Source organism: Magallana gigas, chromosome 4, assembly GCF_963853765.1.
Source record: "Magallana gigas chromosome 4, xbMagGiga1.1, whole genome shotgun sequence".
Classification (NCBI taxonomy): domain Eukaryota; kingdom Metazoa; phylum Mollusca; class Bivalvia; order Ostreida; family Ostreidae; genus Magallana; species Magallana gigas.
Genome location: NC_088856.1, coordinates 3,848,080 through 3,865,050, shown reverse-complemented (window position 1 = coordinate 3,865,050; position 16,971 = coordinate 3,848,080). Strand labels below are relative to the sequence as shown.

General features: G+C 31.3%; 1 protein-coding gene across 4 annotated transcripts; it reads right to left on the bottom strand.

The window, feature by feature from the left end:
• Positions 1-291: 291 nt before the first annotated feature.
• On the bottom strand, positions 292-15,985 carry LOC105327030 (heat shock 70 kDa protein 12B). Of its 4 annotated transcripts, none has more exons than XM_066080962.1 (6): positions 15,799-15,985; positions 10,491-10,552; positions 9,447-9,776; positions 9,127-9,345; positions 8,825-8,984; positions 292-2,510 (listed from the first exon to the last, which is right to left on the bottom strand). In XM_066080962.1, the coding sequence occupies exons 2-6, from the start codon at positions 10,500-10,502 to the stop codon at positions 1,450-1,452; spliced, it is 1,782 nt and encodes a 593-aa protein (XP_065937034.1). In that variant the 5' UTR covers positions 10,503-10,552; positions 15,799-15,985; the 3' UTR covers positions 292-1,449. The 4 variants fall into 4 exon arrangements, with proteins under 4 accessions (XP_065937034.1, XP_065937033.1, XP_065937035.1 ...); XM_066080961.1 differs by lacking the exon at positions 15,799-15,985 and adding an exon at positions 12,167-12,301; XM_066080964.1 differs by lacking the exons at positions 292-2,510; positions 15,799-15,985 and adding exons at positions 3,666-4,069; positions 12,167-12,301.
• Between the last annotated feature and the right edge of the window lie 986 nt (positions 15,986-16,971).

The window sequence follows — 16,971 nt, the reverse complement described above, 5'->3', positions numbered from 1 at the left end:
CTAGTGATTACTCAGTAGATTTCAAGTGAAATAATTATATTTCTGATTTTAATTGTATAGGTAAAAGCACAAAAGACTCAGGGTGATATAAAGATTGGATATTTCTAATCTGTGCGTGCGTCATCTTGACGTTATGTTTTAAATGATACCGTACGCCGTGGTGACAAAACATGTTGATATTAAAATTGGGTAACAGAAGTTCCTTTTATGGAAAAAGAAACTTCGTATATCAATAAAACAAGTATTGTTGCATAAATTAGTTTGTTAGTTATGACTTCACAGAAGAATATGTGATAGCTAGACAACCACATTGTCTTCGTATTTTTTATTGACCCTCGTATGCGGAATATTTAGTTTTTAACAAATACCTTGATGTTAATGATATATACAATATTTTAAATCCCTTTACAGTCTTTGTAAATAATCATCGGAAATAAAACCATGTAAAAAAAATATTGTTTCAACATTTTCGTACAAAATCACCAACAAGGAGAACTGTTAATGTTAATTATCTTGAGGCATTTTTCAACGGGAACAACGTGATATATATAACAAAGCTTAAAGTTATCATACTCCTATACAGATTTTGAAACAATAAATCGTAGACAAAAGTCACAGATTTTAAAGCAACAATACGTAGACCAAAATCCAATGTATATAAATATACAAGAGACAACCCCCCCCCCCCCCCAATTGATTTACAAAAGGATGACGTCATAAATGTAGGTGTAATGTTCCTCTAAATTTGTAAACAGCACTGAAAACATATTTAAAATATAAGAAATATAAGAACACTATAAGTATTTTGATTAGTTTTTTGTTGAAAATATGAAAACAGATGTTAATTTTATCAAATATATGTTAAAAGGTATGTAGTTTTACATCTGTTTCTCGCCCAGTATTTCCTCTGTCGTTGTTTACGATATAAAAAATCCGATTAGAGCAACACTACCACGTATACTTTGAATTTCATACTTAACACTTATCAGTAGTTTGATCAGTACACAACTTGAAAAGTGCCAATAGAATCTTGTGTTTTGTGTTGCTTTGATGCTATATATCTCTTTTTCTGTGCAAACTGCATAAAAGTTGAGAACCGGAAGATTACATATTTGATCGAAGAGAATAAAAAGTTCTATCAATGGTTTTTATACTTTCTTCTAGTACGTGGTCTTGTTATAATCAAAATAAATATTGATATTCTTAAAATATATGCCCTAGATTAGTTTTTTGTCTAATTTTCAGATAGATAATGTGCAAACGACTGATACAAAATATCTACACATGAGTCATAAGTACATGCACTAAACAATGAAGTAAACAATATCAAGAAAAAAATGCAAGTCTTATTGTCTTGGTGTCTTTCACTCAACAAATCTGATTAACATAAGTATATATTGTTACCTTTGTGTTAGTAACATGAATACGCATAAGCCGCTGGCTTTTAAATCAATCTCCAAGATAGCAAAGAAAAAATTTATCACTTTTTGGTTGTTGTGCTAAGAACATGATTTGCGTTTCTCCAAAACACACATCGATGTAAATGGTATGTTTGGGAAGAAACTCATGACCAGGCGACAAAATATGCCCGATGTAGAAACAATCTTCCTCATCAACATATTTTGGACTTTTCAATGTACTAGCGTACAATTTGAAGTTCCCTTCCTCTTTGCAGTCTTTTATATGAAAATGTTTATCAATTTTTCTGTATTCTCCGACCGATACAATTTCATCGATCTCTACTAGTTTACTAAAAAGCCCCCAACATCGAAATTCTCCATTTTCTTCATATTTATGTTTTTCATCGTGTTCAGAAGGCTTGAACCTTTTGTTTACGCCAATGCCATAGGTATACTTGCTTCGTCTATGTTTTATAAGGTTGGGACTGTGACCGAAAATGACTGCTCCAAGCAAAATTGACCATGCTGCTTCTGTAGGGATGATTACGCGCATGTGAGAAAACCTGGATTTAATTCCCTCAATGAGCATTGGAGACTCTGCATAGCCACCAACAAGAATAATAGTAGTAATGTCATTATCACCATTTTGCTCAATAAGTTCTGAAAGATAATCAGCAATTTTTGTTACCGATTCAGCAAAGAAATCTTCCGCATCCTTTGATTTCAATCGCAGTTTGTCTCCAGTAAATGAAACGGTAATATGTTTTTCATATTTTGTAAAGACAGTTTTTACTGATTTCAACTCTCTACCGCAATGTATTAATGAGTAGGTTTCCCCAAATTGAGAGGGAATCCTGACATTAAATTTGCCGTCGGAATTGGGTTTGATTGTTCTTTTGGCCATTTCAAACTCCCTACAAGATTCAAAAAATACACTTGGTGTGTTTTCATCAATGTACCTTGCAGTATCTTCACCAATGAGGCGTTTGATAAAATCCATATATTCTTCGTCCACCTTTGTGCCTCCCCAGTTCCCTCCAGTTGCTTTAATAAGTTCTCTGACGTGATCGTCTTCCAGCACCTCGTGCGCAGTTATATCAACTGTACCCCCTGTCAAGTGTGAGTTACTTTTTAATTTATTCTTTTACAGCAAACTCAAACACTTTCAATGATTTCGGTGGTATGTTACATGTAGATAAAAAAGTTTAATAAGCGTTGGAATTGCAGCCCTAATGCTATAAATTCTTGCATTAACGGTTGAAAATATCAACCACTAATGATAAATCGCCGCCTAATTATACAAGTTTATTATTAAGCGTCGCGAATGCAGAGCAGACCTAACGCTTAATGAAACAAGCAAAAAAGTACAAGGTCAAACCCTAATAATACGAACATTTTTATCATTAAGCGTTGCAATTGCACTCTTAATGATATAATAACAAACCAAAATGTGAAACTCACACCATTTAAAAAAAATCTAGGAAAGAAAGATGGATGGAAAAAATTATACATACAGAATGAAGATTTTATCATAACATATTATCCAATACAATGTCGTATCATACGGAACAATACCATAATGTAACATATTACACATTCCAATATTAAATCATTATACAATATCATATAATTAGTATGAAACAAAATCATATTATAAGATATAAAAATAAGATTTTGGGATACATAACTGACGTATTATACAATATTGCATCATATAATACATTACTATATCATATTTTATATTAGTAGACAATATTGTATCATATAATACAATATTGTAGCATATAATAAAATTTCACATTCTACAATATCGTATCACATGATTCAATGCAATATCATATCATATTCTGAAATAATGTTCCGTATGACGAAATGCATTTCTAGTGTTATTTTTTTTAGAGCCACTAGATCAAATTCAGTTAAGAAAGAACAGGATGATGGAACTCATTTATTACTTATTTACTCAATAAACATTTGTAATTTTTCAAAGTTAAAGACACTAGAATGTCCGTCGCAAAATATACTAATTTCATTGCCACTTTTTTTTTAACTTGTTTTACCGAAATTGTTATTTTTTTGACAAAACAAGTTGTTCCCTGTTTAAATACTGAACATACTGACTTTAAAGTCATATTTGATAAAATCTCAATAAATAGCAATATACTTTAAATCGGTTAGAACATTGGCTTTGATTTATGATGAGCCCAAAAAACTCATTAAAACACATATTTCAAAATTACGGTGTGCACTATAAACTTTACGACCTCTTTCTTACCATTTAATGGGGTATATTGTGATAAGCAGTGCACCTATCCTCTTTTTAGAAATTTTAAAAATGTTTCTCTGTTATGAACAAATAAAATAAATCCCGATTCCTGCAGTCTCTCTAAAACAGTATTTGTGACAATGACTACTTAAGAGCCGTAAAGTACGGGGGAATCTAACAAATCATGTTTGGTGTAATAGATAAAAATACATGAAAACGTCATAAAATCAAATCGGTATCATTTAAGTAATTATAACAGAGTTAGCAAATCAAAGCAGCAAAACAATGATATTCACGTGATCAGTGTTCCGCATATCCTTAAGTTTGGTAGAAATCATCATTATGGATAGGAATATATAAACTGCTTACATTTAATACCACTTTCTTTCCAAAAGTAAAATACCTGCAAAACTTATACAAAGGGAGATCAATAATTCAAATTCAATTAAACTTTGTTTAAAACATCCTTATTTATAAATGAATATAAGCAAATATTAATTTTTTTAAAAATTAAAAATCCCCTGGGTAGGTGTTTGAAGTTAAACACATGTTCTGTACGTACTGAAATAGAATGGTATACATAATTCATTTATTTAGCAGTGTATTTTCGTGTTCTTGCCAGTGCTTTATGAACTTAAGTATGCGATGTGGTCAATAAGTATCTTGTTTTATTTTCTTAATCAATGTCAAGGGGTTTGATGCACTTTCAGAATGAATGGTCAATAAGTATCTTGTTTTATTTTCTTAATCAATGTCAAAGGGTTTGATGCGCTTTCAGAATGAATGAATCCATGATAAAGATATAGTCTGCTAAATTTAATCTTCAAAATTTTATTTTTTATGCGTGTTTTTTTTTTATATTTTTAACTGATAAACAAAATTTTCCGGCACAAAATTGATTTTTCAAACACATTTTATATTAGATACCAAACCTTTTTAAACAGCTTTTACCATTTTAAACACCACAAAATCACAAAATTGGAGGCCCAGAGGTCACATCGCTCACCTGAGCAACACTTTACAAATATGTAAAATATTGATCCTCCGTTGTGGCCCAATCCTACCCCTGGGTGGTCAAGATTTGAACAAACTACAGTCAAAACTACATGAGATGTTTACACATAAGTTTCAATCGGTTGGTAAAAAGATTTTTAAAGAGTTTCACAATATACTACTATGTAACAGTTTGACCACCTCTCCCACATCTGTGGCCCCAATCTACCCCCATGGTCATGATATGACCTGATATTTAAACAAAAATGCATATTAAGTTTCCTGATTTCTTATTTATCTCCCTTGAAATAGGGTGTAATCCTTCTTTCGTACAGACTTGAATTTCCTTGGCCAGCAACAGCGACCAAGACTACGACAAAAAGAAGACAAATTTTTATCGGAAAAACTCACTTGAGCTTTCGGCTAAGGTGATGGTGATATAAAATTGTATAACCTTAGATATGTGTTACCTTTGTTTCTATATATTATCTAAGCTTTTTGTATAATCTATCACTATTTTTTTAGGTCAAATTCCAGTCACGAAGTTTGGTAGACTATGAATGGAAAATAATGTGCAAGAATGTTATTTTTCATGGTTAATTACTTAGGAATAAATGAGTACAAAACAAAGAAGATGGATGAATAAGGCGTGTAAACTCCCTAAATGGAAAAGATAAGATACTTAAAATTAAAATATCAACAAATCTCCTTATTTCTTTCTAAGTTATTGAAAACAATGTATATTTACCATAACATCAATTTATAACCCATAGATATGTTAAATATTTGGAATAGGTTGATTTAAACTGACGTATGCGTGTCAAAACCTCCAAATAGTGCCATTTTTAGAACTTCAGTGCCTTTTCTTTTATATAGTGTGTCTGAGCTCCATCTTATTGTCATAGTCTATAAAAGGTTTAAAGGAAATCAAACCAATTTTAATCAACGAAAACATGGAGAGATGACTAACTATACTTTACAAATGCCAACTGTATCGCAACAATTGAACGTTTTAGAAAAATAATACAAGTCCGTAAATTCGTGGTTGAAGTCGCATATAACATTTAACAATGGGTGTGTGTTGTGATTGAAATGGCTCAGTGGTTAGAGCACCAGACATTAGGTATGATTATAGGCCTAAGGTTCGCGGTTGTGGGTTCGATACAACCAAAGCTTTAGAATTTTTTTTTTCTTATCGTTTTTTAAAATACTCAAAACTGAATATAGTTAGAAATTGTCCTTTTGTAAACTTGTATCATAGCATTATCAAGTATATTTAGTTGGAAAAAATTAAATATGAAATTCTATTTTACGACTAAACCAAATGGGCATTTGCGTTATCTTGTTCCCCCATCTTCTTTCTTCTTGGTATGATTTAATCATTTTATTTCAGATACAATCGTGCAATATGAAATAACATATACAAAATACACATCGTATGAATTCAAGTAAGATTTTCCTTGAAGACTTTGCTTCTAAAGTTTTTCTTACAATATCTATTTACCGAATATAGATAGCATATACTGCAGCCAATAATGCAGGTGTAAAGAAGAATAATGACCCCCGTAAAATAATGACCTTGGGTCATTTTTCGACGAATAATAATGAAACCCCCGCGTTGCTGTAGAATAATCTGAAGAAAATAAACCCAGGGGTTATTTCTTTCATGTTAAACATAAAGATAAATGACCCCCGCTGTAAACAAGAATAGAAATGGGTTACACCGTATCCAAGATATCGGAATTTGAGTTACTTGAATTTTCAAACTGTTCAGCTTATTTTGAAGTTATAAACACAGAACTTGTAAAGAAATCGCTGTATATAGTTGTTCATATCTGTAGCAAACACACACAAACACACTTTCATTTCCACAGATTGATTGTTAACAGTTACGTCTCTTCTCTCGTCGACATATGGCGGGAAATGACGCTTCATTTGTGTATAAATCGGCTGAACTATACTTGACACTTTACATGAATAATTCTAAACAACATTTCATATACCTTTATTATTTAAAAAGAATATGCACAGCTTGCATAACTTTTATAAATTATTTTATCGCGATTTTTCAATTGCATCGGCAAATTTGCCAATCTAAATGTGTCCATTTAGGTCATTTGAACTTGTGGTGAATTGTTCTCCCTTTTATTTAAAGTGTAAATCAAACGAATTACAGGGCAGTGCAGGAGATCTATAGGACTATTATTTTCAGGTCTCAAATTTGGGCTTTACGGATACCACCAGGTGGTTTTGAACGGTTTATATCTCCTTTGTTTTTGCTCACAAGACGCATTTATATTTTTTATCCAGCCGATCTTTACTGCGTCCGAAGTTGTCAATGCTCCTACAAATTATTGATGCATTATTCATCCTGATATTAATTAAAGTATGCCGATGATAGATTAAAAAATATTTTCTGTATGAGTACTCTCAGTACTTTGATGATTTTCCTTATTGGCTGTTAGCTTCTACTGGCTTTGTGGCAGCTGTTAGCGGCTGCTAACTTCAGCATGGTTATAATGCCTAACAATGGAATAAACTTTTCATAATGTAAAATTTTAATCTATAAGGGGTCATTATTCTACAGGAGTCACTTTTCTTCATTTTTCATGTAGAGTGTGCTCATTTTTATCAAAATGACACTTATTCGCTATGAACAATTTATTTATGCTTAAAGTGAATTAAGAGAGAGAGAGAGAGAGAGAGAGAGAGAGAGAGAGAGAGAGAGAGAGAGAGAGAGAGAGGGGTCAGCTTGAAAAACCGGTACATTGAACCAATGTAAACTAAAACATGGCATGCGCTTTGTTTGCAGGTAAAGAATTGTGAGCTCTGTAATTCGCTTATAACTCTACGACTGACACTCAGATTTTAGTTTATCACTAGCAATCTTTTCTTAAGCATTGTAATCAATAAAAATTAAAATATAATGCTAAAAGGTGAATGTCAGTAGCCAGTATTTGCATGGTACAATACTATTTGATAAATGCTTGATGATGACTGTCAACATCCAGTGCTTTCTGGTCACAATATAATTGAAAATGTATATACAAATGAATATCTAACTAAGACAAAAATTTCAATTTTCAGATAATTATTTTAGCCATGAATTGACTTAATCGAATGCCAACTGACTTTGTCAGACTAATATCATTTAACCATTTATGACAAAGTAAGTCTGTTGATATAATTTATTTCAAATTAAAGGGCTTGGAGACAATATTTTACTTCTGAATATGACACTCATTTCTACTGTAATTTTGGAAATCAAAGCAAATTAGTTATTCCGTAGCATAGATAGTTATTTCGTAAAATTTCCCAGCAATTTTGATTTAAGAGGTTTAAAACATACATTTTGGGTTTAAATATATCACTGATGCTATCATTTAACGGGCATAAAAAATTACATCTCTAATCATTCTCTTGGAGATAAAAATTGCTATTTTGAAAACCAGGGTGCATTAAATAAAAAAAAACCTTCTTTAACCTATCTCTACGTAAAGATGTTTTACAATAAAATTATTGATTTAAGGAATTACTGTGCAAATATTTTTCAATATTAATATTTCAATCATACTAACCCATTTTAATGACATTCATGTATCATTGTAATTGTTTTAAAAAGAATGTTATGTTCAATATCTCTTTACTAAAGATTTTAGTTTAAGTCAAAAGAGGACGAATATACACGTGGATGTAGTCATGTACAGTACCATCATAATGCTTTATTATTTGGTGGGGAGGAGTTCTAGAAATGTGATTTTCATTGAGTTGTGTAGATGTTTATAACGTTTACTTATGTTTTATTATAACCACCATAGACATTTACAACAAGTCGGACGTCCATTGCAAATCAGTGTTCTACATTAAGATATATTATTATATCATTAAGAGTGCAATTTCAACGCTTATTGATAAAAATGTTTGTATCATTAGGGGTTGACCGTGTAGCTTTTTACTTGTTTCATTAAGCGTTAGGTCTGCTTTGCATTCGCAACGCTTAATGATTAAATTGTACCATTAGGCGGCGATTTATCATTAGTGGTTGATATTTTCAACTGTTAATGCAATAATTAATAGCATTAGGGGTTGCAATTGCAACGCTTAATGATATTTTTATCATTAAGCGGCGTTTTATCATTAGAGCTTGATACAACGCATACCATACCTCCAACATCCACAACAATGTATTTTGAACCTGGAGCAAGTGTCTCAAAGTCTTCGCACTCGTTTTCACAAATTCTTTTCTCTACAGGAAGATGTTTAACATACAGAGCTGCCGCTTCAGGTTCTAAAGCTATCGTCAACATACCAGAGTCTATTCCAGCCTGTAATAATCAACTAATTCAAATCGGATATCAATATGCCAGAGTGTTTTTAATTTTATTGAACAATTGTTGTCCCGATTTGTTAAGTAATAAAGCAAAGTTTTCTTTAAAGTAATTAAAAATATATAATAGAAAGGAACACCTCTATTGCAGATTTCCTCATGAATGCTTTTGCGGGATCAGACCAGATTGCTGGCACTGTGACAACCCATCTTATATCAGTCATTTTAATATCGGTTTGTTGTTTCCTCACTTCATCAAACAGTGAATTCACTAAAAATCTGAGTGATTCGGAAAACACTTTTCGAGCAGACATAGTCTTTCCAGTTTCATCTTCAACTAATATTTCTTGGACTTCTGACTTTAAACAAAAAAAACAACGGGCGTAAATTATACGCAAAAAATAATTCATATTGGATAATACAAGAAACTTAACGATTCAAATGAAATATACATTTTTACCTGTATTTCGTAAAGAGACATTTTAAATCTTCTGAAAAAATACCAATTTTCATGATCATTGTCAAGTATCAGGTCCAAATATTTAGCCTCTGCCTCAAAACCAAATTTGTCGAATATTCTTTCTTCAGTGAACAAAATGCATGTTGAGGTTTTGTTATACGTCATTGTGCTGATAGGATCCGCCCAGTGCTTTATGCTAATGTTTCCTAGTTTTCTTGGGTCTTTCAAAAAATCATGCTTTGTAGAAAAAGCGTATCCTGAGAATGTTGTCCCAAAGTCGATTGCCCCCACTATGAGATAATCCTTTTGTTGTGCGTTATCCATCTGAATCTTCAAAATACGAATAATTTATATATTTATAATGCAATGATTTTAAAAAGCAAAGAATTATTGAGATTTTGAAAGCTTATTTCATTTTGTAGAACAACAATATTTTCTCTGACAATGATGCTGTAGCAGAATGTTTGATCATTTTAAGTGCATTTTGCAACAATGTCAAGTTTGACTTCGTATTAAACGGCGACGTAATCGTTGCAACAGCAGAGGTAAAGACTCATGTTTCCGCGTATTTAATACCCATATTGTTCGTTTTAAGTTCGATTATAGTAAACGCGTACTTATCACTAGCGTAAATAACCAATTTTATAATATATTACCGTAAAGGGGTTTAACGACTCAATTACGGGAATTTTTTTGACGTCGTACATCGCGCCGCTTGACTGAAATTGGTATAACGAATTATTTTTTTTTCTCAAGAATTATATGAATAAGGTATTTTGAATTGTTTTTTATATTGTTTGCGAAAAGGTCGTGGAACAGAACAAATGAAATTGTAGTTGACAGATTTTAAGTTATGAGTTCTGTTTTCGAATTTGTAACTTTCGGATAACCCCAGTCTTTCAAAGATAATGGTGAAAAACAAATGAAAGTTGATGCTTAAGTTCTAGTATGAATAAACATGATTATCTTTAATTCATAATTTTGAAGAGAAGCATGAAAGAATAAATTGCAACACAGTTGCAAGTTGAATTATTGGATACTCACATATTCTGCCATATTCGTTGTCTCTAATTATAATGATTAAACTGCAGCAGTATTCCTTTGTCCTAAAATGGAGTTACATTACACTTGTAAGACTGTGCTGAAAGAAGATTCTTTTCTATTTAAAGGCCACATACACTTTTATATGATTAATGATCTTGAAAAATAATGATGTAACCAGGCACAAACAAAGTGCATGCAATGGAAACTAATGGTCGTTAAGCAATTTTGAGGCACTTAAGGGGTCTTTTATAAAGCCAAGTGAGAACTCATAGATTTAGATAATTTCAATTCTAATTTTAATGTTAGTCCTAAAAATAAAGATTTTTAATATCTGAGTCTAAGAAAGAGCACTAATCAAATGGAAGGCATTTGCTTATTCATTTATCTGTCTATGAAATGGTTGGTTGGAAACGTATTTAACAGCATAATAATATACAAAGGATCGAACAACTTATCGAATTATTTCTATAAAAATAGATTACAGTTTTTGTTATAAAGATGCAAAGTTTTATGAAATCCGTTGATATTTTCATTGTACACCTCAGCAGTGCTGCGTATATCTGTGAAGTTAAGGTCAAGATCTAGTAAAAGATTTCAGAGTGGCTGATTGGTGCTAGATCTAGGTTAATCAAAATATCTTTTTTCCCGTTTCCTCTACTAAACGTTAACATTTAGACTGTTATTGATGTCGAAAGAATACCTACGCCGAAGATGTTTGTACTGGAATGCTTTCGCATTTTCAACCAAATAAAAAGTACTTTGGCAACCCACGTGATGTTGCTTACTTCAATATCAGTCGGTTGACGTTGCATTGTCTAGGAGAGACTGTTAAAGGTATATGAGTTTATCATTTAAAATAATTAGACTTAACGAGGCCGAGTACAAATCGAGTACGCACGCTTTTGCGTTTCATTTGTATTGTGACGTCAACCTTTTGCTTGGTTAACGCCATGGCGTAATAGTTTCAATTGCGGATATTCAGCGAAATGTGTTAAGAATAGCTCGTTTGAAGCGTAAAATTGATATTATATTGTGGAATAAATATAAATGCCTCGAAGTATAAGCTATATTTGGGCTAGGGTCAAAAACGTGAAGAAGGTTCAGCAAGCCTAGCCCTCTGTCAAATATTCTTAACCCGCCTTAATATAGCTTAATTCATATATTTCAAGACAGTAACCATGTATTTTATATTAACGACCATTAATATGAGATGTTATATATTTCCTATTACTTAAATATGTCTGAATGTTTTAATATTACTATAAAGATCACCATTTCCGCCTTTAATTTGTGAAATAAAAAATAGCCATTATCTGACAAATCTGGGATATTGGGCATACATAAAAAAAACAAACTTTAATAAGACCCCTGGAACAAACCAGGAGTTAAAGGGTGTTTTTTATTTGACCATTTAATGCCTTTTGACAATAACTTTAATATAAAGAACAGAAAAAGAAATCCCTAGGGCAGAAGTTTTAAAAAAATGTAAAAAAAAAAAAAAAAAAAAAAATTAAAAATTAAATGGCAAGCAATTATTAAAAAAAACTACATTATAGATGTGTTTTTACCATTCTTGCATTCCTTTTGCCATTGATATTTCTTTAGAATGACATACCGCCTTTATAATTGCACTATTAAACTTATCTCTACAAAAAGTACATTCTCAATATGTTCACCATAAATAACCTTCCTTAACATTTCCCTTAGTTATTGGCACTCCGACATCAGCAACCACAGGAGAACCAGAAAATAAACTGTATCAAATGTAATGCTATTTATCTAGAAACAAAAAATGTTATTATTGTAGCTTTTAAGGAAATTTTAACCAGCAACGAATGCTCAGTTGCATTTTATAAAGATGTAATGGATTCAATTAAGGGTATTATTTACTCAGGGTTTGAGTTCTCAAATTCCGATTGTTAAAAAGTTCAAAGTAATGAGTGAAATTTGTTCTAACACAAAAAGTATTTATGAAATGAATTATTATTGACAAAACATTCAATAATTTTACTTTATTATTGGAATTATGCTCAAACAAAAATTGACTTCTAGCCAAACAGAGGAAATTCGGACTAAATTTTGCAGATTTTGTTTTCTGCTAAAAGTTTTTTGGCAGTAGTCTAATATTAAAAGTTAGGATTTTATATTTAAGTCTACGTAATTTTGCATATTTTCCGTTGGTTTTACCTCACTTATTCATTAAAAAAATCTTATGGCACGAATAATTATAATATTGAATAATGCTTAAAAACGATAAAAGACATCATATCTCAAAATTTTGATCATTGACCTCATATAAATTTTATGCCAACAGAATAAGGTAAATATAAGTAGTTCAATATCATAAATGTTTTTGTATCATCATCATTCAATTTTTTGTAAAATTGAATCAAAAATGGGTAGGGATTTGAAAACTGATAGAGGAAATTCGGACTGAATTATTTTTAAAAATTGATGCTGAAATCTTAATGAATTAGTGCCACTACCACTCATAAACTGTATCTTATTTTTTAAAGTGTTTAATTATTTGTAATATTTTTATAATTAAGAAAATTTCAATCGTAGTGTAAAATTTTATGGGATTTTTCTTGAATTTTCAATAAATATTCAATGGCCATTAACTCAAAAAGTAGGTCATTGGCCTACTTTTCTGAAAGTGAAAAATAACAATACAAGCAAAGGTCTATAACACACAATAGATGGTTTTTCATTATCATCAGTGGATTTTTTTTTCATTCTGAGTAAACGTCATCCTTAAATGAAATTGTGACTTTATTTAGTGTTGAAAATAAAATTAATCTAATGAGACGTCTTAGATTAAACAGCTAAAAATGACGCAATTAATATGATTGTGATATACGTAATTGTGAAAAGGTATCCCCCAAAATGGAGAAATTATGAAATTTGCAAGGAATAAAGCAAACAATGACATCAAAAACCATCACAACCCGAACAAATGATATGCTAGAACTAAAGTTCTTTTCTTATTTCGAGTTACGTTATATAAAGCATTGTTAAAGGACACAAAATATGTACATCTGACTTACGTGATTATACTGATTCATTGTGACTAAGTGTATAAATCGGGCGACAGCATTTGGTCTATCCTTCACCGGATTCCTCGGGTTATGGGGTCAGATCGTTATACAGATATTTAATATTTTCTATTTGATGAAGAATGTTTCTCCTTTTGTAATGCATTTTATTTAAATAATTAGACGGAAGCTCTATGAGGCTTTATGAGCCTCCTCTATTGCTACCGGTCAGCTTGCACGTGAAGTCGATAATGAGCTTGATGGATTCGACGGACACCACCAAGCGGCAAAATTTGCAACATTAGTTTAGAATTCATTTCTTAATGTTTTTTTTTTTGGAAAAAATATCTTATTTGCAGTTACACAATATGCAATGAATAGACCTATGTGGCAATTAATAAAAATACGTCAAATTCCCAGTAAGTATGAAAATGCATGAGTTTAAAAAATTGTTAGGGGTCCACAAGCAATTGTGTTTAATGGTATTGTGGCTTTTTATACTTTTTATACAGCCTCCTGGTCGTGACGTCAAATAATTAGGATTCTTCAAGAACCATCTAGTGTTGACCGAAATATTGAATAATATTATAAGATTCAATGGATAAACATGGCGTGGTACTTTGTCTCTATTGTATATTACTTGTGCATTATCTATTAATCTCCTGCAGAGACGTATCTTTCTATGTATAGCTACTACCCCCTCCCCCGGCATCGATACTATTAACATGATTATTCAACAAGTTGAACCACTGCTATGTGAAGCTTGAATATTCTCCAAAGAAGTACTGTCAGCCGTGATTGTAGTATTGTATATTTTATTTCAGTTTTACTTTGCTTAATTTTTACGATTACTTTCGTTATTATTGACTATAATCAGTAAAGCGTTTGGAAAGAATACTAAACCTTATATAACGATAATGAAACAAAGAAATTAAACATCCAGATTTCACCCTTCAACGCAAAAAAACCTACAGTCAGTGTGTGCAAAGGTAGAGTACCAAGGCCACGTGTGGTGAGGCTTTATTAATCCTGCTGATAAGAGTAATAAGAGTATTGCGCTTGAAAACATATTAAAACATTTAAAGAAACATTAAAACTAATTCTCCTTATCTTGGTTATTTCCCTTTTTAAAAGAATATTAGTAATGTATGTACTTTATCAGCTCGCAATTGCATGATAAAGATTTTTTCGGTATTCAAAATATATATCTCAATTTTTTGTTTACACCACATGAAAAACTCGTAGAAACTCCTTATCTGTTCACCCCTTGCAAAACGTTAAGCTGTTTGATGTTTACAATCGATGCGTTTAGCTGTTGGTCAAAAGGCTGATCTAGCAAAATTTATCTTTGACCGTCTGAACTCATTAATTTAATGGTAAATTGATAATTTTCAAATTTTACAAAGCAATATTTTAAAATTTATGTAAGTTATGGGAAAACTGTCATTTCATGACATTTGCACACAATGAGCTTAAGCGTCTAAAAAATGATTAAATAAATACATCTAATAAATATTTCATCTCCACAACTTTGGGAAACGCTTAGAAATATATCTGATCACTCTCTACAATCGAATAATACATTCTGCAAAAGAAAACGAACGACAACTTTGCGAGATTAAGAACATCAATGTATTACTTAACATACGGTGTTTTCCAGCAGGAACGATTTTTTTATGAAAAAAATTAGCTGTTCAAGACTTTTTATTGATAAATTATCATAAATTTTAGTATATATTGTGAATCATTATATTATAATCGTTACTAACAAATTTTCGAAAAAGAGGAGAAAAAAAAAATTAAATATTTACTTCTATGGGCAGGAGAAAAGAGCCGATAGTTTAGTCGCTATAGCTGATGGTATTCTTGGAAATGGCAAATCAAAGAACAAACGTGCAGTTCTGCACAGAACCCTGTTAGACAAGCCATATTGTAAAGAAAGGTGTTCATGTTCTCAAATAAAATACCAGTATTTAACTGAAGACCTCCTTGTTGCTTGCAATGAGATTGCAGTTAGTTTAAAATTATTTTCTGTGTGGCAATTTTTAATTCTTAAATCAAATGCTATCATTCCATGACATTCCCTAACAAGAATCAGTTAGGCCTAAGTGATTTATTCAAAGACACTAATCCATTTGTTAGGTAAAAGCTTTCTTAATCACTATAATGACTAGATTGGTAATCTATTTAAATTGTAATGGCTAGTTATTTCCATTGAATGTAATACACATTTCTGGCAAATATATAAAATCAGGTATATATGTTACACTTACCTTCTTTGTAACCAGGAATTAAAATCCAAAACGAAAGTTGGTATTTTTGTTTATTATACCTCTACTTAAATTTCACTTTTTCTAAAAGAGTAATTCGATATAGTTCGCTGATTCCCCGAGAATCGCTGTAAGCAGATTCCCACTAAAAAGATGCGTCGGTTCAATGAACAGATACACTCCTATTCGGAATTTTCTTTTCACCGGAGGAAAAATTCCAAAATATTCCGAATCAATTAAATATAGTTGCAACGTCTAACTTCAACGTCTCTTGGCTATACGTATTAATCTTTTTCGTATAGCATAACTTGTCTACGTCACAGTACATCGCGCTTGCAATTTAATTATATTCATTTTGACGTTATAACTTGATGGATACACACGAAGAATTATATTAATTTGAACTTTTTCTGATTGATTGTTTGTATCCGTATAATAAAACGGTTAAAGTATACCATAATTCGCCTCGGGAAATAGACTTCCTCTCGGGGAACTGGAATCTTGCTGACTCCCTCAATGGTATACTTTAATTGATTATTAATTTATGAAATCAAAATACTCAGATTACAAATATCCGGGCACATTTGATATGCAATAAAAACGTTTTTATAAATTATCATTATTAGGAACTAAATAAACACATTACGTATTGATATCTAAGATTAACTGTTTTTTTATCATAAAAATAAATACCCTCTTTTTAATTATATACAAGGTACACTTTGCCACCATATTAAATTTATGTAAATACTGTCACCTCAGCAAGAGGTTCGCTAGAAAGCTAAAAATCAGTAAAAATAGTTTGCTAGGTCATGACGCCGACGCCGGAGGTAAAGCATAAGCGCGACCATTCCTCGTCTCGTTTTCGAAAAACGCCAGTTACTTCTACAATGTAACTCCTAATCATACGTCCCCATAGTTAAAGAAAACCGCTATTTTTTCAATGAAACGACAAAAGGTAAGGTCAAAATGCTATATATTAAGAAAGATTTGATAAAGTTTTTATTTTTGGTTTCTGAAATAATTCTTTATGCATTGACACATAAACTTTTGGTTTTGGGGTTACAATGCTATAAACTACTTCTCATTCTTTTCTGAAGTGAGATACACACACACCTTTAATAAACTCGTCTGAAATAAAGTAAAAGTACCCGGTTCCCTAAATACAGGGTTTCT